General features: G+C 43.7%; 3 protein-coding genes and 1 long non-coding RNA gene across 6 annotated transcripts in view; 3 read left to right on the top strand and 1 right to left on the bottom strand.

Annotated features, from left to right (window-relative positions):
- DNAJC6 (DnaJ heat shock protein family (Hsp40) member C6) overlaps window positions 1-5,591 on the top strand; it is a 41,128-nt gene extending 35,537 nt beyond the window's left edge. For all 3 annotated transcript variants that reach the window (NM_001177414.2, XM_030279724.4, XM_030279722.4), the window contains 4 exon segments: window positions 483-740; window positions 1,189-1,334; window positions 2,317-2,493; window positions 3,383-5,591. In NM_001177414.2, the coding sequence (NP_001170885.2) occupies window positions 483-740; window positions 1,189-1,334; window positions 2,317-2,493; window positions 3,383-3,484 (683 nt within the window). In that variant the 3' untranslated portion in view covers window positions 3,485-5,591.
- Window positions 5,592-6,612: 1,021 nt separating this feature from the next.
- On the top strand, window positions 6,613-11,530 carry LEPROT (leptin receptor overlapping transcript). The gene is made up of 4 exons (XM_030278807.4): window positions 6,613-6,762; window positions 6,926-7,001; window positions 7,748-7,934; window positions 9,092-11,530. The coding sequence occupies exons 1-4, from the start codon at window positions 6,747-6,749 to the stop codon at window positions 9,206-9,208; spliced, it is 396 nt and encodes a 131-aa protein (XP_030134667.1). The 5' UTR covers window positions 6,613-6,746; the 3' UTR covers window positions 9,209-11,530.
- Window positions 11,531-17,481: 5,951 nt separating this feature from the next.
- On the bottom strand, window positions 17,482-22,706 carry LOC116808670 (uncharacterized). The gene is made up of 2 exons (XR_004368607.3): window positions 20,729-22,706; window positions 17,482-18,444 (listed from the first exon to the last, which is right to left on the bottom strand). It is a non-coding gene; the product is annotated as an uncharacterized lncRNA (long non-coding RNA).
- Window positions 22,707-23,474: 768 nt separating this feature from the next.
- LEPR (leptin receptor) overlaps window positions 23,475-25,749 on the top strand; it is a 29,741-nt gene continuing 27,466 nt past the window's right edge. The window contains exon 1 of the mRNA XM_030278514.4: window positions 23,475-23,601. The gene's annotated coding sequence lies outside the window, so the exon portion shown is untranslated. The remainder of the gene's footprint in view (window positions 23,602-25,749) is intronic.

The following is a 25,749-nucleotide window of genomic DNA, read 5'->3' as shown; positions in this document are numbered from 1 at the left end:
GCAACCTGGGCTAGTGAAAAGTGCAATGGAACTGCATGAGCTTCAAGTCCTTCTGAAATTTAATCATGCTGTCACTCTGTGTTGCCACCATCCCCACGGAGCTGTGGCTCCTTGTTAGCTACCTCCAGCTTTCCCTGTTTCCCCAAGCCACCTCCAATTCCTCAAAGCCAGGTGCTGTCCTATAAACAGCTCACAGAGCAATCTCGAGGCTAAAGTGATGCTGCAAACATTCGTGGCAGAGCTGAAAACAGAAGCCTGGGGGACTTTGCTTGGATCAATTCTGCTTTGTGAGAAAAGCTGTGCAATTGATCTGCCTCCAATTTGCAGCATTATCTAAAGGTGGGATGTTTGCACCTGGCCACAAACTTGACTGCTTAGAAAAGCCTTTTCCCTTATTTTATGTCATAGAGCAAGCAGCAGAGCCTCGATTCCAAGGTTCAAAAGGCAGTTGTGGTTTAATTCCCTCCCGTTTCCCTCCGCAGGTGGCCCCACGTTCGCCAGCAAGCCGACCACGCCGACGGGCATGGGTGGGGGCTTCCCCCCGTCGCCGCAGAAGCCACCGCCGCAGCCCATGGGTGGCAGCGGGTGGCAGCAGGGCACGGGCTACGGCTGGCAGGGGGCACAGCCCAAAGGCCAGCCCGGCGTGCCCCACGCCTCCCCACAGAACAAGCCCAACTACAACGTCAGCTTCTCGGCCACGGGGGCGCAGGGCGAGCGGGGCAAAGGAGCTGCCAATGTTGGTAAGAGCCTCGAAGTCAGCGTCCTTTGGGCATCCCTTGGCTTGTGGGTTAGGGCTGAGCAAGTCAGTCATGTGGATTATTTGGTGCTTTATCCTGTTCTGGATGCTGAACTGTGCTGTTTAGGAGCTTCCAAAATAATCCTGGAATTGTCCAAGGCCAGGCTGGATGGGGGTTGGAGCAACCTGGGATAGTGGAAGGTGTCCCTGCCCACAGCAGGGGGTTGGAACTGGATAAACTTTAAGGTCCCTTCCAACAAAAACCATTCTGGGATTCTATAATAATAACAACTTAAAAGTAATATTAAGTAACATCTTTCATGAGAAGCTGCACTTTCATTAGCACTGGGAAATTGCTAACGTGATTAACCGAAGGATGTATCTTATGTAGAAAGCCAGGGTTAAATGCACCCATGCTATGATAATAATTTCAAATCTTCTTGGTTTCCAAGATTCCAAGCCAAAAGTGTCTGCAGATTTTGAAGATTTATTATCTGGTCAAGGCTTTAATGCTCACAAGGACAAGAAGGGCCCCAAAACAATAGCTGAGATGAGAAAAGAAGAAATGGCAAAGGAGATGGACCCTGAAAAACTAAAAGTAAGTAAAATTCTTGGGGATGTCCTGCCAGTCGTTCAATGTCATCAACAGATTTAAAACTCCAAGGTTACATTTCGGTCCTCAACCAGACCACATCAACAATGGCTTGCTCAGTGTCACCGGGCTGCTGCTCTTCCACAGCACTCCATCCCTGATTAGCAGGCACAGCTAATTGAGCTAATCTGCCTCATTAATCCTGCCTGCTTTGGAATTCTCTCATCTCTCCTCAATAAATTGCCAAACTGCAGATCTCTTATGAAAGGGAAGGGAATTCAGTCTGTCCTGCTCTGTATGTGAAACATGAGATCACAAATTGGAATTACAGGAGAGAGAACTCAGAGGAAAAGCTGCAGCAAAGGCCAAGCAAAGTTCTAGAAAACAGAATGATCCTCTCAAAATGTCCTGGTTTTAACCTTTGGGAAGTGACAGCAACCACGCTGAACACGACCATCAGCCACAACAGCTGGACAGAGGTCAGGCCATGGAGTGGGCAGGAGTTTTCCCAGCTCCCATTTTCATCCCACAAAAGCTGTTGTGAGTCACTGAAGCTCCCAGCTGATTTGGCCTTCCCAATATAATTCTCTTTGCTCTGATGCCTTTCATTTCATTGGGGCAGCTCAGCCTGGAACTGTAAAATCTATTTATGCTTTGGTTTTCACATTTTAACTTAGCTGAGCTTAGTTTAGGTGTGCAATTAACCTTGCTAAAGAACCAGACAGTTAAACACTTAATTTGTCTTTTGGCTATTCCATCAAGCATTACTAAGTCAGTGCTTTTAGCAGGGATGTTGCTCCAAGTCTGTCTTAACTTTCAAGCAGTGATATAAAAATTAATGACAATTAGACAAAGGTTTGCTGAAGGTTTTCTAAATCATGGAAAGAAATTTAAGATGCTTCTCGGGGTTACAGTTATTCAAACAAAGAAACTTTGTCCTGGTGGAATATCTAAAGTGAGGCATAAATACTTGCACTCCTTTCTGCAGGTGCTGGAGTGGATCGAAGGGAAGGAGAGGAACATCAGGGCTCTGCTGTCCACCATGCACACGGTGCTGTGGGCAGGGGAGACCAAGTGGAAGCCTGTGAGTATGGCAGACCTGGTGACTCCAGAGCAGGTGAAGAAGGTGTACAGGCGGGCTGTGCTCGTCGTTCACCCCGACAAGGTAAGGTTGGGCTGCCTCCACCTCAGGGGAAACCAAAATTGATTATAAAGTGTTGGATGGGATCGCTGATTTATTGCTGCTAACAGCTCTGGGCAAAGTGGGAGCTCAAGATTTCTGCTGGTTTCTGGAAGTTGAGAACTCTGAACTCATCTGTGGAAGTGTTCAAGGCCAGGCTGGAGCAACTGGGATAGTAGAAGGTGTCCCTGCCCATGGAGCCATTTAGGCTTTAAGGTCCCTCCCAGCCCAAAGCATGTTTTGTGAAACCACTGCCAGCCCCAAGACTGTTCCTGGAACCTGCTGCTTCAAGCAGCAGAATTCAGAGCTTTTGTCACCCTCACTTTGACTCTCAGCCGTTCTACTGCTGGACAGCAGTTCCTGCTAAAGGAGATCCAGAACCATCTCCTGCAATGGAGCCATCAGGTTGTTTGGCTGCCCAGCTCGTGGTTTGTGCTCTGGCTGCTGCCACTTGCTGACCAGGAGCAGCGAGTCCAGCTGGGACACCCCGTGGGGAGCAGGAAGCTTCCACTCAGCCCTGGGAGTCTCAAGGCTTGGCAGGAGGTGGGCTGCCTGAGGCTTGCAGGAATTCTGATTTCATCCAGGAACTGTGTCAGGTGGCAGCTCTTCCCCTTCCATGCAGGTAAAATTCCTCTCCCAATGCCAAGGTTATATTTATTATTTAGAAGGTTACATTTATTATGCCCATGGGACAGTGCTTTATCCCACTCTGGGGGGTGTCAGCTCTGAGGAGCAGCAAAGCCAAGAAATTCTTAAGGAAAGCAACACTCCTGAGTAGCTGATTTTTGTCAAGGAAAAAGTGAAAATTCATGGAACTGCTTGGGTTGGGTTTGGGAGCTCTAATATCCCTCTTTTCTCCTTGTTTCTTTTCCAGGCTACTGGGCAGCCATATGAACAATATGCAAAGATGATATTTATGGAGCTGAACGATGCCTGGTCAGAATTTGAAAACCAAGGACAAAAACCCTTGTATTAGGTACTTTCTCAGCCTCACTCCAGACCCGTGCTAGTGCTTATTTAGTCTCTTGTCACAAATGTCACAGATCAACCAAGCTCTGGCTGGAAATTCAGAAGTTTCAGAAAACTAAGAGCCTAATACTTATCATGAAGAGCATGAGAAAGGTTTCCTAACACTTGTCTCCAGAATCCTGAGCTCAGAGGAACTCTGGCCACCTGGCTCACCCCACCAGAGCCACAGGGTTACAGTTTCTGGTAACTTTTCTATTTTATTTTGGGTTCCAGTGGGACAAGAGAGAACACATACTTGGAAAAGGTGGAATTGGTCTGTCTCCAACAAAGTGTAGCTGGTGAATTTCCTACCTTTTATTTTTTTTGTGTGAGGTGTGATACGGCAGCACTTCAGTTGAGTTCAACAACGCTGGTGAGGCCCAAACTTCAATGTACTTTTTTTTTCCCTGGGTTTGGATTGAATTATCCAATTGAAGTGCTCAGCTGTGGTTTAGGCACACTCCTAACAGTCACCATTTGCTGCTTAATTGCTCATCTAGTGTAGTCTGGCTGAACAGAGCCAAAGCTGAATCCTGGGCTGGGTCAGTGTGGCAGCTGTTTTTGCATTAACGCCGTGCTCCACCTCACAGCCCAGCAGTGAAATGTGCAGGCAGAATTCCTCAAAAGGCTTTGGAAACTGAGCAACAAGTCCTTGGTTCAGCAGCCCCTTGCTGGTTTGCAAAGCAGATCTGCGGGGAAGGGAGGGGGAATCCACCTCGTCCAAGTGAGGAATGAGCACGTGCTGCATTTCCCGTGGTTCTCATCAGCAGCTCGAAACCATCAAAGAAATGCCAACAACTTAAAATTCTGCTGGGAAGGTTTAGAAACGTCCCAGTTTCTAGGTAGCACTTCCCCTCCTGAGGATTCGGAACTTTTTCCAGCCCACTTGTATCACCTTTATGCCTTTATCAGCTCCGGAGCACTTGGCCAAGGCTCTTGGCAGGCTGAAACCTGTTGCAATTTCATTTTTCAGATCATGGTGTACGAGCTGTCCCACAGACATCCCCAGACCAGGTCTGATCTCTGAGGTCACTCCAGCGCAAATTGATTAGCTTAAAAGTTTATATTGGACCAAAGCAATGACATCACAAGGGAATCTCTCTGTTGCTGATGCAGCTTTCCTAGTTCAAAAGCGAGTTGAAATTCAAACTTCACCCCAAATTCTGGCGTTCTTTTGTAGAGTAACTAAAGCTAGCAGTTTATTTACCAACACCTATCCGTATTTGAGGGATACTCATTAGATGGGCAGGGAATGATGTGTATTTACTGCCTCAGGAACAGGTTGCCATCGGATGTGAGTCCTTAAGGCTGGTGGTTTTCCAAGACAATCCACTACTTGTTGCACTTACATTTTCAAGTGGCAAAGCTATTACTGCAAAGACAGTGTGTCAAGGTACATGGCTTTCTGTATAAAACTCATCCTTTTGTTGTACTGGTCCATTATTTACTGCCATTAACTGAAAATGTGAAACCAACACATAGGTCTCCTTTTATATAAAAGACCTTAAGATAATAGTAACAAACTGGATGTTATTTATTAATGTTTTGATCCAGTATGTGCTTGTCTTATTTAAAGAGATAACTGGAATGTGAATCATGTTCCTGTGATTTGTTGGTTTATTGTTTCTCATTCACATTTGTAGATATTGTGACCTATGCCTATATAATAAAAAGGATCTCATTACTATAACGTACTTTTTTTTAATGATGAAAACCTCATTAGCTTTCTATCGAGTTTGTCACGGCACATAACTCTGGATACTCATCCATTCACAAAATACAAACCCACCATTAAACTTTACCAAAAAACAAAACCCCTCTACCCCACTTAAGCTTTGATTACTTCCATCCCTAATGTTTTTATGGATGCATGAAAGTATTAGGACGTATGTATATCCAAATAGTTAACTGAAAAAAATCCATTCTTGTCATATCTGGTAGTGACAGAGGTTATCAATGTTCAGGTTTACTGTTTGACTAAATTATTGTAATTTTTGTAAATACGGTATATACTCGACGAAATTGTGACTGGTCTAAAACATTTGTATATACATTAAAAAGCTCAAATTAACAAATTCAGGTATCTTTTGTGCTTGTGACCACGAGGTTCCAGTCCTACATCTGCTCCTGTGTGAGGGGTGGCGAGCCCTGGCTTGGGTTGGTTTTGTCACTGACATTATCCACAGGTGCTTTTCCCAAATTATCCAGGTGCTTTTCCCAAATTATTTGGAAACAGCTTGGCATTGCTGTTCTCAGGCTGCTGCCTCCAGAGACCCACAGCCAAACAAGCCAGCAAATTTTTCAAGTGTTTTGGAAGCATTCAGTGGATTAAGCCTGTTTTAATAAGCCTTCTGGCTCAAAATAATTTAAAATAATGAAAAATGGGGGAAAATATGGAGCAGGGTACATAAAAAGAGAAGAGCTGAGGAGGGAGGTATGCGAAGAAAAGCTCCCTGGGGGCGTTATTTAAAAGGTTGTGCAAAATCTCCCTCTAAAAGGCTTTTCTTGGGTCAAAAATGCTGTTATTGGGTCAAGAAGGTTGGTTTTGGGGCAGAAATGCCATTCTTGGGGCAAAAATGTTCCTCTGGGGACAAAAAGGTCATTGCTGAATTAATAAGATTGTTCTTGGGTAACAAGGCAATTGTTGGGGCAAAAAGGCTTCTCTTGGGTCAAAAATGGGAGCTCGAAAGTGTCACCTCAAAAAATCCAAAGCTTGAAAGACACGGTTTAAAAAAAGCTGTGCCCTTCCTCGTGCAATTAGGACCTACATAATCCACCCTTAGCAGAAGGATGGATAATGTAAGTCCTGAGATGGCCCTGCCTGAGGCAAACGGGCCCCCAGCTCAAAGTTTTGGGGTGAAAACAGAGATTTTCAGGAGTACCCACAAAACAGCAGCGCCTGAGGGGCGGGGTCTCTTTCATGTGGCGTTTACGGATTCCAATCGCGGCTGCGCACAAATAGACTTTTCTTACAGATACGAATTTAACGCACATATATACACACGTCTTACCCTCATATAGGGGGTTATATACGACAACAAACCCGGTTTTTTGGGAGGTTTAAGCACGTTAAACCGCTCAGGACGCGCCGTCCCCTCAGGACGCTCCGCCCCCCGCGGCGCGCGGCGGCAAAAAGCGGTCCCGCCCAATTCCCGCCCTTTTAAAGGCTCGGTCGCGGAAAGGGGCGGGGCCGCAGGGCGGAAGTGACGCGGCGGCGGCGGAGCCCGGACATGGCGGGCGTGAAAGGTACCGGGGGCTCCCTCAGGACGGAGCGCGCCCCGGGCGGCGCCTCAGCGCGGCGGAGGGCGGCCGGGAGCGGCGGGGAGGGATGCCCGGCAGCCGGGGAGGAGGTTGCCGGTGGCCCGGGAGGGGTGGCCGGTGCCTCACGGCCCGCCCTGTGCCGTTGCAGCTCTCGTGGCGCTGTCGTTCAGCGGAGCCATCGGGCTGACGTTCCTCATGCTGGGCTGCGCCCTGGAGTACTACGGGTGAGCGGGCCGTCCCCTTCCCAAAGCTTGTTCTGTTTAAAAGCCCTTAATTAAGTTTGTTTCGTTTGCTTTGGCCCCTCCTGCAGCCTCTTGGCACGTGGCAGATTGTTGTGGTTAAACATCACTTCCTAAGGCGGTGTATGCATTTGCATTAAAATAAAACCGCTGCAAACAGCTCTGTGCTGCTTCAGGGAAAGCGGTGCCACCTTGCTGAATTTTTAATCTCACGAACATTTTCCTTAATTTCCTGTTTCTTTGAACAATCCTCGTCCCACAAGTTTCCACTTGGGATGTCCCCACCCATGGCAGGGGCTGGGACTGGGGGAGCTTTGGGTTTCCTTCCAGCCCGAGCTGTGCGATAATTCTGTGATTCTGTGTCTGTAAAACACTTTAAACGTTCACAGGAGGCTCCTGAGAGCTCTGACACGCAGATGGATGTGAGGGTGTGCCTGCTTTATCCCTGGAATTTGGGAATGCTGCTCCAGTGCATTTCCTGCTTCCTCTGCGCTCAGAGCTGAATCAGCAAAACGATTCGAAACTAAATTAAATTAACCCTTGCTCGTGTGAGAGGCTGCGTGCTGCTCGATCAGTGCAGGGCAAACCAGGTGGAGTTGCCCCATTTTGGGTGGAATCTTCTGATTAATCCACTTTCCAAGCCAAAAAGTAGCATTAGGAGTATTGCACCAGCTTTTTCTGATTGAAGTATCTCCTCAAACTGGTGACATTTCTTTTCTCCCCCTCCCCAGTGTGTACTGGCCCCTGTTTGTGTTGATATTTTACTTCATCTGCCCCATTCCCCACTTCATTGCCAAGCGAGTGGGGGATGACAGCGATGCAGCCAGCAGTGCCTGCAGGGAGCTGGCCTATTTCTTCACCACAGGAATTGTTGTCTCTGCCTTTGGATTCCCCATCATCCTTGCACGGGTGGAAGCAGTAAGTCCTTGCTAATTTTTCTTCTCAGACCTCACTTACTGGGTATCATCTTCAACCCTGCTTTCATTTCATTACTCTGCTGCCTCCAGGTGAAAATAATCCAATGAAATTTGACTTTTTGAGCTGGAAAAAAAAGAACTCGCATGACTGAAAAGTTTTTAGCTGTTTTTTTTTCCCCTCCAGCCTTATTTTGGCCCAACACAAGATAATATCTCCTCCTGCACCTCGTGCCTCTCTGTCTCATGACCCTTTGCATCTCTTCTTGCTTCAGCTTCCTTATTTTTCTCTTGGAATTCCTGTTTTTTTCATTCAGGATGCTGCAAACCTGGGGATTGGGCCGTGTTAGGAGTTAAAAGATAAAAGGCCAAGCTTCCAGAGCTGCCCTTGTGGCTCTCAAAGCATTTCCCAAGCTTTGGCCTCTCAAAACCTGGGGAAACTCTGCCTAAATCCTTTCCTTGTTCCTTTCTGAACTTCTCTGCAGTGCTGAGATTTTGGCCACGTTTGTCTGAAAGGCAAAGAATTCCCTCTGTCCCAGTGATGTTTAATGAGTCCTGCTGGTTTTCCCCTTCCCTTTCACTCCTTTAAACTTTGTGTACTTGCTCTGAATTTATTTGCAATGCCCAATTCCCCTGATATTTTTATTTTGGAGCTGGGACCTGGCAGCAGCAGAACGACCACGAGAGGGAACTCTCAGTCATGTGTTTTAAATGTTCCTTATTTAAGTAAATTACTTGTGCAGCTTATTAATTAAAAAAAAAAAAAAAAGCTGTTTACTTTTAAATCCACATTTTCCACGCCTGTAACTTGTTTTAAAGGAGATCTTTTGGTTTTGTTGCTTGGCAATGAAAGGAGAGCACTAATTTCACCAGACTTCTCTCTGATTTAGGTGTGGTTTAATGATTTGGAAGGCAAGTCATCATTTTCTTCTAAATCCTAGCAGTAGCTTGGCTGAAGTGTCTATTAGTGATACAAGTGGCTGCTAATTGAATAATTAATCACACAAATTGAATTCTTTATTGTTTGCCTGTTTTGCTTTTAGCACCTTTCTGTAGTATTTTGATTTTTTTTAGTATTTTAGCTGATCTAATGCCTAGAAATAACTGCCCTGAGCATCTCTTGCAAGAACTGCTTTGATTGTTCCATTTCTTGCGTTTCAGATCAAATGGGGAGCCTGTGGCCTGGTGCTGGCTGGCAATGCAGTCATTTTCCTTACAATTTTAGGCTTTTTCCTTGTGTTTGGCAGAGGAGATGACTTTAGCTGGGAGCAGTGGTAGGAGCTCGCTGTGGTGCTGGTAATTTTCAATATTTTACAGCTTTTTCCCCAGTTCTGTGTGTATGTATAGATAATCTAATGTGTGTGGTATGTTATAACAGTCACATGGCTTTACATTATCACTTAATACTTTGCTTTTTTAAATGCACTTCAGCCAAAGGGATGGTGCTGACAGTTGGCTTGAAGTAGTCACTGAAATGGGGAATTATTATGAATTTATCCTTGAAGAAGTTTACAAAAAATAAGCAGTTTTACCCATTTCTCACTGTATTTGCATCAATTTTTGGTTTAATTGCAGTGTCATTGAGCCATTGGTTATTATTCCTGTTGGGGTTTTAACTGTATAATCAAAGAATAATATGAAGATTATTCTAATTGGGATTGTTCAACTTGATCAATCTTTCTGCTTTAATTTGGATGAGTTATTATTTCATTTACATCTCATTAATTGTAATTTGAGAAATATTGCAATTTTTCTTAATGGCAATAAAGCCAAACATAAGTGATGCCAACTCTTAGTGCCTAAGAAAAGCAAAAGAAAATAACCCTGGTTAAAAACCCTTCCACTTATGTTTGTTTAAAGATCATTTTCTCCCCACAAAGATATTTTCTGTTCCTATTCAGTTTAAAAATTGTGGCTATATTTGGGGAATAACATATTTTAGTGCATCTTGAAGCTGGCATGACTTCTATGAAGGTTCACAAAAGGAGAAACTACCCTCAGGACACTTAAAATCACAGTTTAGTGTTCAACTCTATATTTTTATAGGTGTGAATTGCAAGGAATTGAGTGTTCTCCTGGGTAGGAATTCTTATTTCCTCCTTGCTTTTCAAACACCCTTCTTCGATTCCTGTTTTTTTGTCTGGAAGAAGGTTGTTATTACATTAAAACACTATATTTTTAAATAGCATTATCCTAGTAAACATTCACATAATCACACTTAAAGAAAATATAATTTTATTACTTTAGTTGTGTAAGAATAGAGGGAATGGTCAGTAATTAATTAGTGCTAAAAGAGGAATTAACATTCAAGGACAGTTTTTTTTCTGGATGTTAATGCTCCATCTAAGACAGAGCAGCATAAACTTACAAAAATCCTGGGATAAACAAATTATTGAGTGTCTTCTTCCTGGTTGTGATGAAATCTGTTGGAACTGGGGAAATGACTTGTTTTAATGATAAACCAAATTTTTCAGATGAAACATAATTTCCATGTTTAATTCCTGCTTTAATTTTTAAAGAAGATGCCTTTTTTCCCTATACAGTGGCATTTTTCACTCAGTAATGGGGTTAAAAAAGTGAAATAAAACCCAGTCAGTGCCTGGTGATAAATTCTTAAAGCCATTGCTAACAATTCCATTGAAGTCCTCCTGGATTGGGGCTGGATCCTGGAAAGCTTTTACCCCATTTATGTACCAAAGGCTGAGATAGAAATCTACAAAACTACTCAATTACTGCTGGAGTTTTGGGGAGGAAAACCAGCTGGGATTGAATTTTTCCTGAAAATAAATCATTCTGTAGTGTGTGACAGGAACAGTGAACAAGGACAATCTAAAGTGAGGACCAGAGGACCAGAAAATGCTGTTTTAAATTGCTTTTTTGCCAAATTTTTCCATTGTACTGTATCCCCTTTGGGCTGTGGTTGGTGGGTACCTCATGGGTGCTGAGTGGAGGAGGTCAATGCTTTTTTTAATATTATTTTTATTATTTGTATTATTGTTTGGAAGTACTTATGTGCACTAATCCCTAATGTGAATTTCATGCAGTTTTCTCATGGACTTTACATTTAATGTTTAAAAGTGTGTTGAAATCATGGAGATCTCCCTTAACCTCTGTAAATTTACTTTGTTATCAAATGTGGTAAAAAATAATATTTCAGGGGGTTTTTTCTCCAGAGCTTCACTCCCACTGAGCTCTGATGTCTGTACTGGGAATTCTGTCCCATCCCTCCAGTGGGAATTCATTGTGGTTTCTCTGGAATGGTTTTCCCGTGTGGAAGTGAATTCTGTGTATCCAAAGTGCCTTAATTTCCACACAAGGCTGGTTTTTGTGACTGCACCTCCATGGCAAGATCAGCGTTCCAGAATCAGCTGGAAATCTGGGGCTGCATTTTCCAAAGTTTCCTTGTCAGCCAGTCCTGTTTCCTGTCTTTAGGAATGCAGGGCAGCTTTTGTACCTTTTGTAAACAGTTTTTTATGATGCCATATCCCCCAGATCATCGAGAATTAACACATGGACATTCAGATATATTCTACTTTTCTTTCCAAGTTGCCTACTAAAACTGACTTTGGAATTGTCTAATAAACATATCTGATGCTTAAAGATTTGTCTGTCTTAAATTTCAAGAGGTGACAACAGACAGGTGTGAGGGGGAAGGTAAAACATGTCCAGTGCTGCTTTCCTGATGTGGAATGGATAATTCCAGGAGCCATGGAAATGGAATAAATGTAAAATGTGTTGGCAAGGTAAAGGATCATCACTTACCTCTTGTGTGCATGGTGAAATTGGGAGGTTTTTAAAAGCATTCCATAAAAATGCTTTAAAAGCATAAAAAATGCTTTTAAAAGCATTCCATAAAAAGGATGGGATATGAGGTAGTGCTTGAGCTTTTCCCTTTCTTCCAGGAATGGATAAAATCCATTCTCTGTCAGCAGGGAAGGGATGCAGAGGGCATCAGAGCTCTCCTCTTCTATTAAAGTGATGGAAATATTAAAGTGAGGGATTCTGATCTCCCCAGGGCTTGGGAAAATGGAGTTATTGAATCCCCCATGGTGAGGAGGAGTTTGTGGTGTCTGTTTGGGGCGTCATTTTCACAGCAGTGCCTTGAGTACAGGGCTTTGGAGAAGCTGAGAGCTGTGCACAGGGAGTGTTTGGGAATGCTGCTCACCTCTGGCAGAGTCCCTTCAGCTCCAGCCTTGGTCCTGAGCTCCTTTTTTTAACCTGCTGCTGGATTTGGGGGTGTTGTCTGTGTGGGGTATTTTTTGAATATTTGAATTTTGAAATTCTTTGAATTTCCTATCCTCCCCACTCTTGTGCAGCTGTTTTTCTTTAATTGCTCCCTGTCACATCCTCTGGGTTGGATTAACAAAAAAAAACAGCACAGGAGGTGCTGGTCCCAGTCTGGTTTTGTGGGTTCTTCAATCCTCTCAGATGCTGCTAACCTTCCTGAGCAGTTGTTACGACCTTGAGTAACTTCCTAAAACCTTTAATCCCATAAAATGAGTGTAAGCTCGTTAACACCAGGGTGATGCCAAACAGAGTGTCCTGGTAAAACACATTTCAAATTATGGTGTCCAACTGCAAAGGGTGGAAAGCTCTGAAATGAGTTGGATAACCCTGGCCTCAATCCTTAGCACAGCAGGACTTTTCAGATCCTCCACTGTTTGCTCTGCAGGGCTTGTTCTGGGCTCTGATAAAGGATGGGCAGACTCTCTCATTAAGCTGGATGCTCACCAGGTACAAATGAGCCATTGATTTGTTTAAGTGGCCCCTGCAAACCATGACCAGTTCCTACTGCAGGGCTTCCCCGGGAAAATCTGATAAAATGGGTGAGGAAGCATTGGCTGCTGAATTGGGATCAAATTTTAAAGATCAGCTGGAGATATTTTCTCAAAAGGCCTGTTCTGTATTTATCTTGTTTTATTGCTTTGCTTTTGCCCTTTATTTTGAGGTTTGGTTCAGCTGTTTCTGGGTTATGTTAAAAATGGGTTACAGGTGTTTATTCCCCATGACCAGTACTTATATTTTTTTAATGGAATTATTACTTCCTTTAGAGTAGTTCTAGGCTGTAACAAATATTTTGAATATTTCCCTTTCTAATGGGCTGCTAGGTCCCTGTGTCCTCTCCCACCCCTGCTCTGCCTGTGCAGGAGATTGCACACTTGGAGTTCCTGCTGGGGACACAACAGGGATTATAAAAACACCCCTCTTGTCCCTCAGGAAATTCCTGGGGAACAGATGGAAGATTGTTTTCCAAGTGAGACTCAACCCATGGCTTTCTTTAATACAGTAATTGAGATAAAGTGAACATAACTGTGCAAAATGCCACAGAATATTAATGTTAAATACACATTATACATTATAACAATCCTTCCTGTTGCAGTTTTGCATTCAGTGAAGACTTCTGTGAAATGAATACAAGAGGAATTTCAAATCAGCCCAGGTGTTGGGATCTGAACCCCTGATATTTTTTTAGCTCTTTGCCTGCCCCCAGCCAAACTGGTGGGAATTCCTTGGTGGAAACTGCCTGTGTTGCTTTGTTACATATTTTTAATTGCATGCTGAGAAAAGGAATTGCTCACTGTTGTGGAGTTAAGAAAACCAAAGCAGAAATCATACTCAGGCTGGAGTTTTATATTATTTGAAAACCTTAAAGGAGAATAATTCTGAGGTACAAACAGCAATGTTGGTGTCTCTGGTAGGTCCAGGGGGTCATTTCAGGTTTCCAACACATTTGAATTTTGATTTCTCGCTGCTTGGAACTTCATTTTCCATGCCCTGACTGTGCTGCTTTCCTTTTCTTGGTCCATGGCAGTAAATGGCAGATGCTGCCTGGGTGTTTTTGGTTTTTTGAGGATTAGGGGACAAGTTAAAGGGTGTTTAAAGTGCCTTTGAAAGCAGTACTTGGAATAAGAGGATTGAGGGTGACATTTGTATGTTTTGCTTACCCTCTGTTGGGACTGTTTGATCCGGGGTTGGGATTTTGCTGCTTTGCTATTTCCCAGTATAACAGGAGCTTTGTTCCCAGTTCTCCATCTTTAAAGGGAAAAATAAAAAACAAAAACCTTTCCACCACCCAGAAACAAAAGCTGCAATATTGTCACTTTCTGGCTGTTGATCAAAGTCTCCCTCGGGAAGTTGATGGGAATTTGGGATCAGGGAGGGAGGAAAGCCTGACCCAGCTGGGTTGGTGACCCTGTTAATGTGAGTGGGAGTCACTGTCCCTTGGCTGAGTATTGTAAATGCAGGAGATCCCAATGGGAAGAAATGAGGATGTCTGACTCAGTTCAGAATGCTGAATGATTTTTTTATTATAAATATGCTAAAATACATTAATATACTATATAAAAGGAGGATACTAAAACTCCATACTACTTTCTCTGACCTATCTCTAACTCACAACTCGTGCCCCTCTCTGAGAGCCCAGCCCCAGGTGGGTTGGATCTCAAACAATCCTCACCAGAATCCAACCAAGCATCACCCCAGGGAAACAATTCTCCAAACACATTCCACATGGAAAAACAAGGAGCAGAAATAGAAATTGTTTTCTCTTTCATTTCTATCTGTGCACCTCCATGAAAAATCCTGAGAGGGAGAGAAATGTGCTTGCCACAGGTGAGGGGCTGGGATTTCTGGCTGTGCCTCACAGGAGTGGGGTGTTAGATCCACAAATCCCTGCCTTAAACACAGGAGGAGGATTTACCAGCTTGTCCTTGTTCCTAGGAACACAGCTGAGTGTCACCCAGTGTGGCAGGTTTTTATCACCAAATAAATTATGTCTTAAACAGCTCCAGGGTGATAAAACCTTTTCCCATTAAAAAAAAAAAATCCCACAAGAAAACTCTGTTTAATTTTAACAGATTAATAAATGCAGAATATTTCTCCTGCATAGAGAAATAAATTTTACCTTTGAAATCAGATTATACAAACTAATATAATTTAGCCAGTCCAGATATGCTGGGTTTTCTTCCCATTCTTTTAAAGACTGCATTCCTGACAAATATTTTGCTGCTTAATTAAAATCTACAGCAGAAAATAAATCGGTTTTCATGGATCTCTTAAGAGCCAGCCAGTCCTTAGAAGCAATTTCCAAATGCCCAGCTTTTGTCTGGGAGTCTCAGAAGTGAGGAATGTGGGAAGTTAATTAGGATGCAGCCAATCTCCTCAATTAGGGTTGGGATTATTCACCTCCCTTTGGACTCCTGAAGGTGATCACAGGTATCTCTGTTTCTCTGCCTTTTACAGGGGGTGATTTGTCACATTTGGAAGGATTTAATGTCAGAACAATTTCTATGAAATACAAACCCTCATCACTGCTACTGACTTTTGAAAAGAAATGTGTTTGTTTTACTGTGTGATGGTTTCAGATGGTTGCTCAAGCTTTGTGGGCTGTGAGGTATTTTTAAAGCGTGGCCTTTGGTTTGCTGTGAATAATTGCCCAATTAACTTAATTTTAGTCTCATCTTCTTGTTGATGCAGTGATGCTTCTGACAAGTGATAGAAGCCACAGTGAATGACAGCACTGCTCCTTTTTCCTTTAGTGGTGGGAAGAATTAAAACAGAAATAAAGTCAGTTGGGGGGGATCATTTCCAAATAGATCCCAAACTTTTGGATTCTTTGCAGAATTTTAAGTAAATCAAAGGGCAAAACCAATTTTCTGCCCTCTGTTTGTCTGACATTGAAGTGTTTTTATTGCCCACAACTCTTTGGTTTTGTGTGAGGTGCTCCAAGTTCCTGCAATAATTATATTTTCTGCTCTGTAATGGGCAGGTAATGAGGTAAACTCATTTTGTGGGTCAGTCAACACCTGATTTCCTGTAGCACTTTTAGTAATCTCATTAAATGAATAGTAGCTAACTTTTAAATGGCAGTAATAGGTCATTCCTTAGGGCTGTATTTTTATTTGGAGACTGAGTGTGGCAGCAGGATTTAGGCTGGTTTGATCCCATTTAAATCTCAAAACTCCTGCCCCAAAATGAAACCTTTTGAAATTAGTGTTATTAATCAAGTTTAATAGTCAATTTAATCTCTTATTAACTCCTGTACAAAGAAATTGCAGTGGAGGGAAAGAGCTGATGTTGAACTGGGATGATTCAGGGGTGCTCAAATATCCTGCAGCCAGCTCCAGGATGGAATAAAATAAATAAATTAAATAAATGTGACCTTTCTGAAGGGAAAACCTGTCGGTTCTGAATAATCAAATCAGATTTGTGTTTGACAGCTTTCAAGGGGAGACCTTTTGCCACAAATCCCTGCTTTATTCTGTGACTCTGCCCAGCTCTGCTCTAGGGCAGCCCCCACCAGGCATCAGTGATGCTGCCTGAGGGAACATTCCCATGTGGAATTCCTGAGGAAAGGACACACAGAACACCCCTCTCCATGGACCAGCTGCTCCCAGCCTGCTCCAGGGGCACCAAAAACTGGGAATGGCTGTCCCAGGCAGTGCTGTTCCCATTTTTCTCCAAAAATTGGGAATGGCTGTCCCAGGCAGTGCTGATCCCTTTTTTTTTTCCCCAAATAAAAAGGGAACAACTTCAGAATCCAGCATCCAAAGTTCCCACCATCCCATAAATCTGAAGGCACAGCCTCCCAGTGCCTCTCACAGAGATTTCACCCCTTTGTGGTGGGACTTTGTGTCCCTGACCCTTTCCCTGCTGTCACAATTCCAGGATCATCCCTTCACTCACACTTTCTCTGTGCCAGCACTATCTGGACACATCATTCCCACCCAGAAGGATCCATCTGCTTCTCGTTCCTGCCTCTTCCCATATCTTCCCTTCCTAGCCCAGTTTTTCCTGTTTTCCCACCACACACTCAATATCCCTGTGGTTTTTTCCCCCCTTCTCACCTATTATTATCTAGAAAATAAGCAGAAAACAACATCTCAGCAGATGGATTCAGCCATTCCACACTCCAACTGAACAGGGATGAAATGCTGCCAGATTTTGGACACTGAAACCCAAATCTTCCAAGGATTTAACCAAAAATTAGTGTCCAAACCTTTGCTTTGTAGGAGCTAAACACTGGACAGTATTCCAGCACTTCCCTTGATGTTTAGGTGAAATAATCTGGCTTTTGAGAATAACGCAGCAAAAATGAGCAACAAAAGATGCGTGAGGTTGTTCCTTATTTAGGATTTTTTTTTTTTTCTCTTTTGGAATGAAAGATGTGTGAGGTTGTCTTTTATTTAGGAATGTTTTTTTCCATTTTGGGATGGTGGGACAAAGGTAATGGAGGATCCTTGTACCCATTTTCAAACTCCCCCTGCTCTAATGAAAAAATGGTGCCATGTAAAAAAAACTTCATGGCCCCTTCCAACCCTTCCATGATTTTCATTTATTGTGGGCATGAGTAGAAGGAATTTCTATTTCATGTTAGATGAAACACATCACTGAAATATAAACATTTAAGTAAAATTCTTTCCATAGCCAGAACAACAAAAGTGGCCTCAATTTGGATAAACCACCCATTTGATATTTTTTCTGAGTCTATGACTATCACAAACTGAATTTTTGACAGATTTAGAAACATTTAAATTGATAAAAAGCCTAGATTTTTTTTTTAATAAAGGCATTTATTAAAATACCTTCCCCTTTTCTGCAGCATTTCTCTCTGTGCCAGCTCCGTGCTGTGAATTCCTGGTCTCTGTGAGATCCCACTTGAGAACCCAGATTGGTGCCAGCTTTTCTGAAGTGCTGCTGGAAATAGATCCCCACCACCACCACCGCCCCCTGAGGGAAAAGTCGTGGTGTTTACTTTCTCCTCCCTGAGATGGAGCTGAGTGTGTCATCCTGGCAGGGACTGTGGGGATAACAGACCCAACAGTGCTTTGGAATCTGAAGTAAATCCTGTTTTTTTCATGGTTGTGACACCAGCAAAGCTGGCTTTACATGGCCAGCAGTGGTTGGGCTCTTCCACAGTCCCATCCATGCACGTTTTCACTAAAATCTGATTTCAAGTGATGCTCATCAGCCAGAAAAATAGGAGGAAAAATAGAAGGAAAATCAAGCTGCTAAGGACACACAAGACTAAAAAGTCTTTTTAGGGGAATTGAGAACCCTGGATGGTTTCCTTTCCTCATCCAAAGAGGAAAACCCTGGGTGGTTCCATTTCCTCATCCAAAGAGGGTCACGTTTTGCTCTGTAAATATTCTGGTGCTGTTGAGTGAAAGCAGAGTTGGACCAGGGAAACTTCATGGAGGAGTAGAAAAGCAAACTTTGTCCTATTTGATGGAAATTGTAGAGTCCTGGAATGGTTTGGCTTGGAAAGGACCTTAAAGGCCATCTCATTCCCATGGCAGGGACACCTCCCATTATCCCAGGTTGCTCCAACAGTCCAACCTGGCCTTGGACCCCTCCAGGGATCCTGCATGGATTTCCCCAGGCTGCAGTTTCCTTTTGATGCGATCCTTGTTCTCCCTGGCACCAGGAGTGCTGTTCCCACACACAGGGCTTAGTCACTGCAAAGCCAACCAGCTCAAATATATCCTCATTTCCAAGTTGAGAAGGAAAATACTCTGAAAAAAAGGAAATTATTTATTAGAAAACACGCTTGCCATGTAAAATATCGGTGAGAAGCACAAAGGTGAGCAGAGCAGATTGGTTTTCTGTACCTCAGAGGCAGCATGAGCACAACCTCTGATGTAAATGTTACTATAGTAACAGTGGTTTTATTTAAAAGCCCGTTAAATAGACATATCAAACACATCCAGCCTGTCAAAATGAAAGTTAAACTGCACAGCCTGCTGCTTCAAGGACCACTTTTTTTTAACCAAACTTGTATATTTTGCTGCAATTTCCCCCTTGGATGCACTCAGATCCTCTTTTTGCCAAATGACACCGTGGCTCTTGGGAAATAAGCTGCACTAATGGTGACAGCACTAATTACCTGGGACCTCTTGTGCAGCCGTGTGAAGGCTTAAAAGGGATGGAAATTTGCTGTAGATCATTCCCTTCTGCCTCCCTCAAAAGCTTATTCCTAACAGAGCTTAACTATTAAAAAATAAAGAATATATTATGAAATATTATCAGTTCATCCTTCCTTTCCCACAGGTTCAGCTGAACTTCCCTTGGGAAGCCAAGGCTGTTTGGTGCCACTTGGGTTTTCTCCCTTTTCTCCTTCTTCCCTCTCCATGAGCAGCTGCTGTGGCTCTGCCCTTCCTGCCCTTCCTGCCTCTCAAACCATGCTTTGATTATAAAGTAATTACAGATTTGCATAAATGAAGAGAATCTTGTGAATATCAAGGGATTTATGGTTTTTGTGCTTGTATTTTTTATTTTGGAAACTTCCCTGTGCTTGCTGTGGTACAAACTCCTGGTGTTCTTTGCTTAAAAGATGAACAGTTTGGAGAAGGGATGGAGGGACAGGAAAAGAGGGAATGGCTTCACCATGAAAGAAAGTAGGTTTGGATTGGATATTGCCGAGGAATTCCTGGCTGGGAGAGGGGGGATGCCCTGGAATAGAATTCCCAGGGAAGCTGGGGCTGCCCCTGGATCCCTGGCAGTGCCCAAGGCCAGGCTGGAACAGCCTGGGACAGTGGGAGGTTGTGGCAGCACATTTCTCTCCCTCTCAGGATTTTTCATGGAGGTGCACAGAGAGAAATGAAAGAGAAAACAATTTCTATTTCTGCTCCTTGTTTTCCCATGTGGAATGTGTTTGGAGAATTGTTCACCTGGGGTGATGCTTGGTTGGATTCTGGTGAGGATTGATTGAGATCCAACCCACCTGGGGCTGGGCTCTCAGAGAGGGTCATGAGTTGTGTTAGAGTCAGAGAAAGTAGTATATAGTTTTAGTATCCTCCTTTTATATAGTATATTAATGTATTTTAGCATAGTTATAATAAAGAAATCATTCAGCCTTCTGAACTGAGTCAGACATCATTATTTCTTCCCATTGGGTTCACCTGCATTTACAATAAGTGGTGACCCTGCCCATGGGATGGGATTTAAATTTTATCCATTTTTAAGCCTTCCAACCCAAACCCAGCCTGGCATCTTTGCTCCTCCTCAGATAATCTATCTGGATGGAAAACCAAGCAGGAGATTCTTGAATCAGGAGAGCTGAGCAGGGGATTAGGAATTTTTATTTGTAAGAGATCAGGGAATTATTATGATCTGCCACACAGGGCTCTGTGACTGTATCCAGCATAATTGGTGGAAGGAATTGCTTTAATGTCACATTTTTAAAATAAATAAACCCTCAAGGCTGAAGTTTTGTTCTGTTGGAGAACAGTTCTGTGTTTCTTGCTCACACTTAGATTGAAAACATGCACATAGGTCACTGAAATCTTCTCGTGCTTTGCAAAACCACTTGGGGCTTGGTATTTTATGGTATTTTGTTGTTTTTAAACATGAAACTCGTTGAAAGGCTTCTGGCCCCTTGTTATTTTTATAATGCTTTGAGGGAGAAAATCTGAGGTGAAACGTGGAGGCTGAGGGGGAAAAAAAAATAAATTTCCTTGTTTGTATTTATGATAAAAGCCTCTTCAAAAGTTGTTTGAGGGAGGCCCTGAGCAGAGGGGATGCTGTGCTGAGGCTGGAGAACATCCTGGATTTCCATGTCCTGGTGAAAAAAGCCCAGAGAAACTGAAAATCCTGGAGTCAAAATGGCACTGGCAAAATGGAAACTCACTGAGGTAATTCAGACGTGAAGAGAAACAACAGTGATGAAAACATTTGAGCAGCAAGATGTCAAATAATAATAAAATATTATTTTGTAATAATAATAAAATAAAGTAATAGAATCCCAGAATCATTTATGTTGGAAAAAGCCCTCCCAGGCCAGCAAGCCCTGATACCCACCTTGTTCCCAGCCCAGAGCTCTGAATGCCACTTCCAGGAATTCCTGGGACACCCCCAGGGATGGGGAATCCAAACCTCCCTGGGCAGCCCCTGCCAAAAAATACAATACACAAACACTCAACAAGAAACCCACAACCTTATATTTCTATAGTTATAAATAAAAATATACCTTACATAAATAACTATATTAAAAATATAATTAAAAATATAGTTATATAAAATAGCTAAAAATGTAAAAAAATAAAAAACATGTATGTACAAATAAACCAAAAGCCATTAAATAAAAATATTCACAATACAATAAAAGAATAAATTAATAACCCAAAAATTCTATAACAACTATCAGTTAAAAAAATTATGTATTACCTTATAACAAAAAAACTTACAAGTACTCTTAAACTATAACCAAATACTTGCTCCCCTAAAATCTCATACCTCTAAAATTAATTTATCTAAACAAATCTCCTTTCTATGGGGAAATTCCTGTCCTGTCCCTGTTCCCTGATCCCACCTGGTTCCCAAATCCTGTCGGGGATCAGCCTTTGAGGCCTCCAGGGAAGCTGGTCTATAAAGAAAGACAGAATAAACTGGAATTGAAGTTTACACAAAGGATGATGAGGATGAAACCACAACGTAACACACGTCAAAGAACTCTGAAAGGAGGAATTACCTGTCTTCTGTCTTCCTCAAGAGGATTAAGCTCAAGGAAGTTTTAGTTTGGGTCTTATGGGAGGGGGGAAAATTAATAAAATAAATAAATTTGCACTAGTGGAGGCTTTGTAGGGGATTTTTTTTTTCCTGGCTGGCTGAACTGCAGTGGCACATGAGGAAGTGAAAGAAAACTCTGTCAAATGTTTGTCTCAAGATAGTCTAAATAAAATAATTTTCTAGTGGCAGCTTTTGACAGCTTGTGCTTATGCTGTGAAAGTCTGGGATATGAAAGCTTCAGTGGCTTCCTAACCTCAGACATGAGCTGTATTTAGTCAGATTTCCCAAACTGTCATACTAGAATCAGGAAATATTTTAAAATTAGAATTTATCAATTAAGAGGGGTTATTTTAATAAGGAGCGAAATTGGCTGATGCTTCTTTGCGGAAATGGGTTGTGAATTACAGAAAGTCAATAAATAAAGGAAAGCCAAATCAGTGGGTTTGCTCACGGGAGAAGTGTTTACACCACCCAAAAGATAGTTCCAGTCTGGTTACTTGAGAAGAGCTTGCAATAGGGAAACAAAAATATTTGTCTTCACACCTCATGAAGCAGAGATAGTGGGTTTGCATTTCTTTTAAAATAATATTGCTGAGAAGAAAAACCATTGTATAAAACCCTCAGTTGGGCCTGGCTGGGACTTTCATCTCTAGTTCACTCGTTCTTAATTACTGCTGCCTTTTACAAAAGTATGAGCACAAGTAAAATTAAACGTCCATCTTTCCTAGCAGGGCTAAACCCTTGCTTAAAATTCCTTGAAATAATTTTTGGGTGTTGTTTTTAATTGCAAGCTCCTGTTAAATATGTGGTATTGCTTTACATCTATCAACTCCTCAAATGCTGAAGTGCAAAAGGGTCAAAAATGTGATTCAGTCCATTACTTGTGGAGTAAAAGGTAATTTGTATCAACTGCTCTTAAATGAGAGCCAGCAGATAATGGATATATGCATTACAGCACAACCAGGTCTTGAGATATTTGAATTAATTAGCATCATTAAGAGGCCAGGTTGGATGAGCCTTGGGCAACCTAGTGTAGTGAAAAGCGGCAAGGGCGGAATGAGATGAGCTTTAACTTTTCCAAGGTTGTCCCTCCTGCTGTGTCTGTAGGGATTTTATTTCCTGCTCCCTTTTTATCCTTCCTGCTCCTGGTCAGCATCCGTGTTTTCATGCCAAAGAGGAGATTCTGATCCAGCACAGGGAGCAGATCCCGACCCCCCGGCTGGCCCTGTGCAGAGCCAGAAGGGCCCTGAGCCTCCTTTGCTCCAGGCTGAGCCCCCTCAGCTCCCTCAGGGATGCTCCATCCCCTTCCCGAATCCCTCAGGGATCCTCCATCCCCTTCCCGGCTCCCTCAGGGATCCTCCGGCCCATTCCCGGCTCCCTCAGGGATCCCCCGGCCCCTTCCCGGCTCCCTCAGGGATCCCCCGGCCCCTTCCCGGCTCCCTCAGGGATCCTCCAGCCCCTTCCCGGCTCCCTCAGGGATCCTCCGGCCCATTCCCGGCTCCCTCAGGGATTCTCCAGCCCCTTCCCTGTTCCCTCAGGGATTCTCCAGCCCCTCGCCAGCTCCCTCAGGGATCCCCCGGCCCCTTCCCGGTTCCCTCAGGGATTCCCCCGGCCCCTTCCCTGTTCCCTCAGGGATTCCCCCGGCCCCTTCCCGGCTCCCTCAGGGATTCTCCGGCCCCTCCCCAGCTCCCTCAGCCTCTCCTGGGGCTCCAAACCCTTCCCAGCCCCTTCCCCACTATCCCGTGTGAGGGTCCCGGTGTTCCAAACCCTTCCCAGCCTCATCCCGGCTATCCCGTGTGAGGGTCCCGGTGTTCCAAACCATTCCCAGCCTCATCCCGGCTATCCCGTGTGAGGGGCCGCGGCGGGCGGGGCGCTGGGCCGGGGCGGGGCAGCGGAAGGGTCGGGGCTGAGGGGGACCGAGGGAAGCTGAGGGGGACCGGGGGAAGCTGAGGAGAACCGGGCTGGGGACGGAGGGATCGGAGCTGAGGGGAGCCGAGGGAGGCTGAGGGGAGCCGGGGCTGAGGGGAGCCGGGGCTGAGGGGAGCCGAGGGAGGCTGAGGGGAGCCGGGCTGAGGGCAGCGCCCGTCCGGCGCTCCCCGTCGGAGCAACACCGTGGCAGCGTCGCTTCAGCCACCAGTCGGAACCCCGAGAGCAAGGAGAAGCAGGTTGGTGATTTTTCTTTTTATCCGCTTTTTCCCCCCTCCTCTAATATCCTGAACCATCCCCCTGAGCACAGCCCTCAGCCGGTTTCGCATCCCGCTCGCGGATCCAAGCGGTTTCAGCCCTTTCCCTCCTTATATTCCCTGAGATTCAGTGTCAGAAGCAAAACAAAAATAAATCTCGGTGAATGTGGGCTGTGAGTCCCCGATGCTGCGGGAGCTGTGATAGAAGAGAACTTCGGAAAGTTAATGAGTGGTACAGCACAGCACTTATGAATGTATTTTATAATGAACACACTGAGAGCCCTTAACTTCCAAGCGCGCCTATAACGTGGATATAACCTTTAAGTGCCAAGGAATCCCAGGAGCTCTGCTCGAAAGGAATGACAGATCCACAGCATGAATGAGGAGCGGTTTCACTACAAACAGAGAAATTCCAGGGTCTGGAGAAACTCTGAAGAGTTCGGGACGTTTTGCTGTCGAGTCTTGGGGGCGAGGCTCCACCAGCAGGTTTAGAGTTGGATTTGTAGCTGTGCTTCTGCTCAGCTTGGGTTGCCTTTATTAAAGCTTTAATATCAGCAAAATTATTCAGTGTGGGTCGTACTCATTTCTGTTTTGTGTGTACCGCTTACTCAGAACTCTTTATTAAGAATGGTTTTTAATATACTCAATGGCAAAATGGAATTCCATGCTCAGACCAACAGGACTGGAAAGCCCTTGGCACTTTAAAGAACGGGTCAGAAGATTCTGTGCATAGACATTATTGCTAAAATATTTTTATGCTTTCTAGAGATTTTTAATATTTAAAACCAGCTGTAGTGCAGTACCTGCAAAAATCAGGGATGTTTTATATTATTTTCCATGCCCAGTGCAGGCGTTTGTGGGTCCTGCTCATTTCAGGTTGTACTGAACCTATTTCCCATGCTGATAAGCCAGGGAATTCTAGGATTTCTCACTTGTCCAGTAAATAAAAATGATCTTATTTCATTGCTCTTCTCCTTGCCTGTCATATCTGTTGTGTTTGGTTTTAATCCCAACTATTGGCGCTGAGCTATTCTGCAATTCCGTGGTTGATATGGAGAGGAATACAGTATTTACATAAGAAATCAGGAAATTTCTTGTACACAGCAGCAGCAAACTCTGTGGTTCCAGAATAATTTAAGATACATTTGTTCAAAAGGACCCAAATTCCTTCCTTTTGTACAGACACTTCCCCAACCTCAAATAAATCAGTTTGTCCTGGCTGTGTTCATTTATTCTCTCTAGGAAAGAGCTTACAAGTTGTAGTAATTCTCTTTATTTAACTTCCAGCTCTCTGTAAATGTTCCTGTAAAACTTGTGTTCTTTCTTACAGTGGAGTAAGGACTTCTGGCAAGTTCAGTGTTCTCACTGGAAAAGATTTTGGGAATCCTGTCTGCTCCAGCAGTGCATTTGTCCTGCCCTGGGATTTATCTGTATATATCTCTTTTTACCCAATTCTGCAAAGTTTACACAAGGAAGGCTGAACTTTGAACAGTGAAGGGGCTGATTCTGTGGCCATGCAGCTTTCAGGGCTTTTTGGTCATGTTCAGTACTGGCTTTGGTCAGGAATGTTGGAAAAACACCTCTGTAAAACCAGCCTAGGTCCGTGTGACAGGAGATCCCAAGCTGGCCTGACAAGGGGTTTTGCCTTCTGCCCCAAATATTAAATTAGTGCTGACATCAGAACCTCTGATTGCTCTGTCTGGCCATTTTTATGTCAGAATCCCAAAATCATTGAGGTTGGAAAAGCCCTCCAAGACCATCAAGTCCAGCTTTGTCCCCAGCCTTGAGTGCCACTTCCAGGAGTTCCTTGGACACCTCCAGGAATGGGGACTCCAAATCTCCCTGGGCAGCCCCTTCCAATCCTGACCACCTTTTACAGGGAGAAATTATCGCTTAATTTTTTTTGCCTTCCATCATGACATTAAAAAACCTGTATATAAATTATAGTTTTCCTTCCACATGGGGTTCTGGGGCTCTGTGGTTGATTTCTTCCCAGTGTAAATGGGTATTTCATAGGGGAAACTCTAATACCCAGGGCCTGTGGATAACTTTATACATTTTGGAAATGGATGTCCAGTTTTCTTGGAAGTGATCTCTGCCAGTTTCCTGCTGGGAAGTGGTTGAAGGATG

The sequence above is a fragment of the Taeniopygia guttata genome, chromosome 8 (genome assembly GCF_048771995.1).
Source record: "Taeniopygia guttata chromosome 8, bTaeGut7.mat, whole genome shotgun sequence".
Taxonomy (NCBI): domain Eukaryota; kingdom Metazoa; phylum Chordata; class Aves; order Passeriformes; family Estrildidae; genus Taeniopygia; species Taeniopygia guttata.
Note: the sequence above shows the minus strand (reverse complement) of the source record. Positions and strands in the feature narration are given on the sequence as shown.

Bases quoted from the DNA above. Each gene is read 5' to 3' on its own strand.
- LEPROT (XM_030278807.4), top strand. The intron at 7,002-7,747 runs GTGAGCGGGCCG...CCCCCTCCCCAG, and splicing joins TGCGCCCTGGAGTACTACGG to TGTGTACTGGCCCCTGTTTG. The intron at 7,935-9,091 runs GTAAGTCCTTGC...CTTGCGTTTCAG, and splicing joins TCCTTGCACGGGTGGAAGCA to ATCAAATGGGGAGCCTGTGG.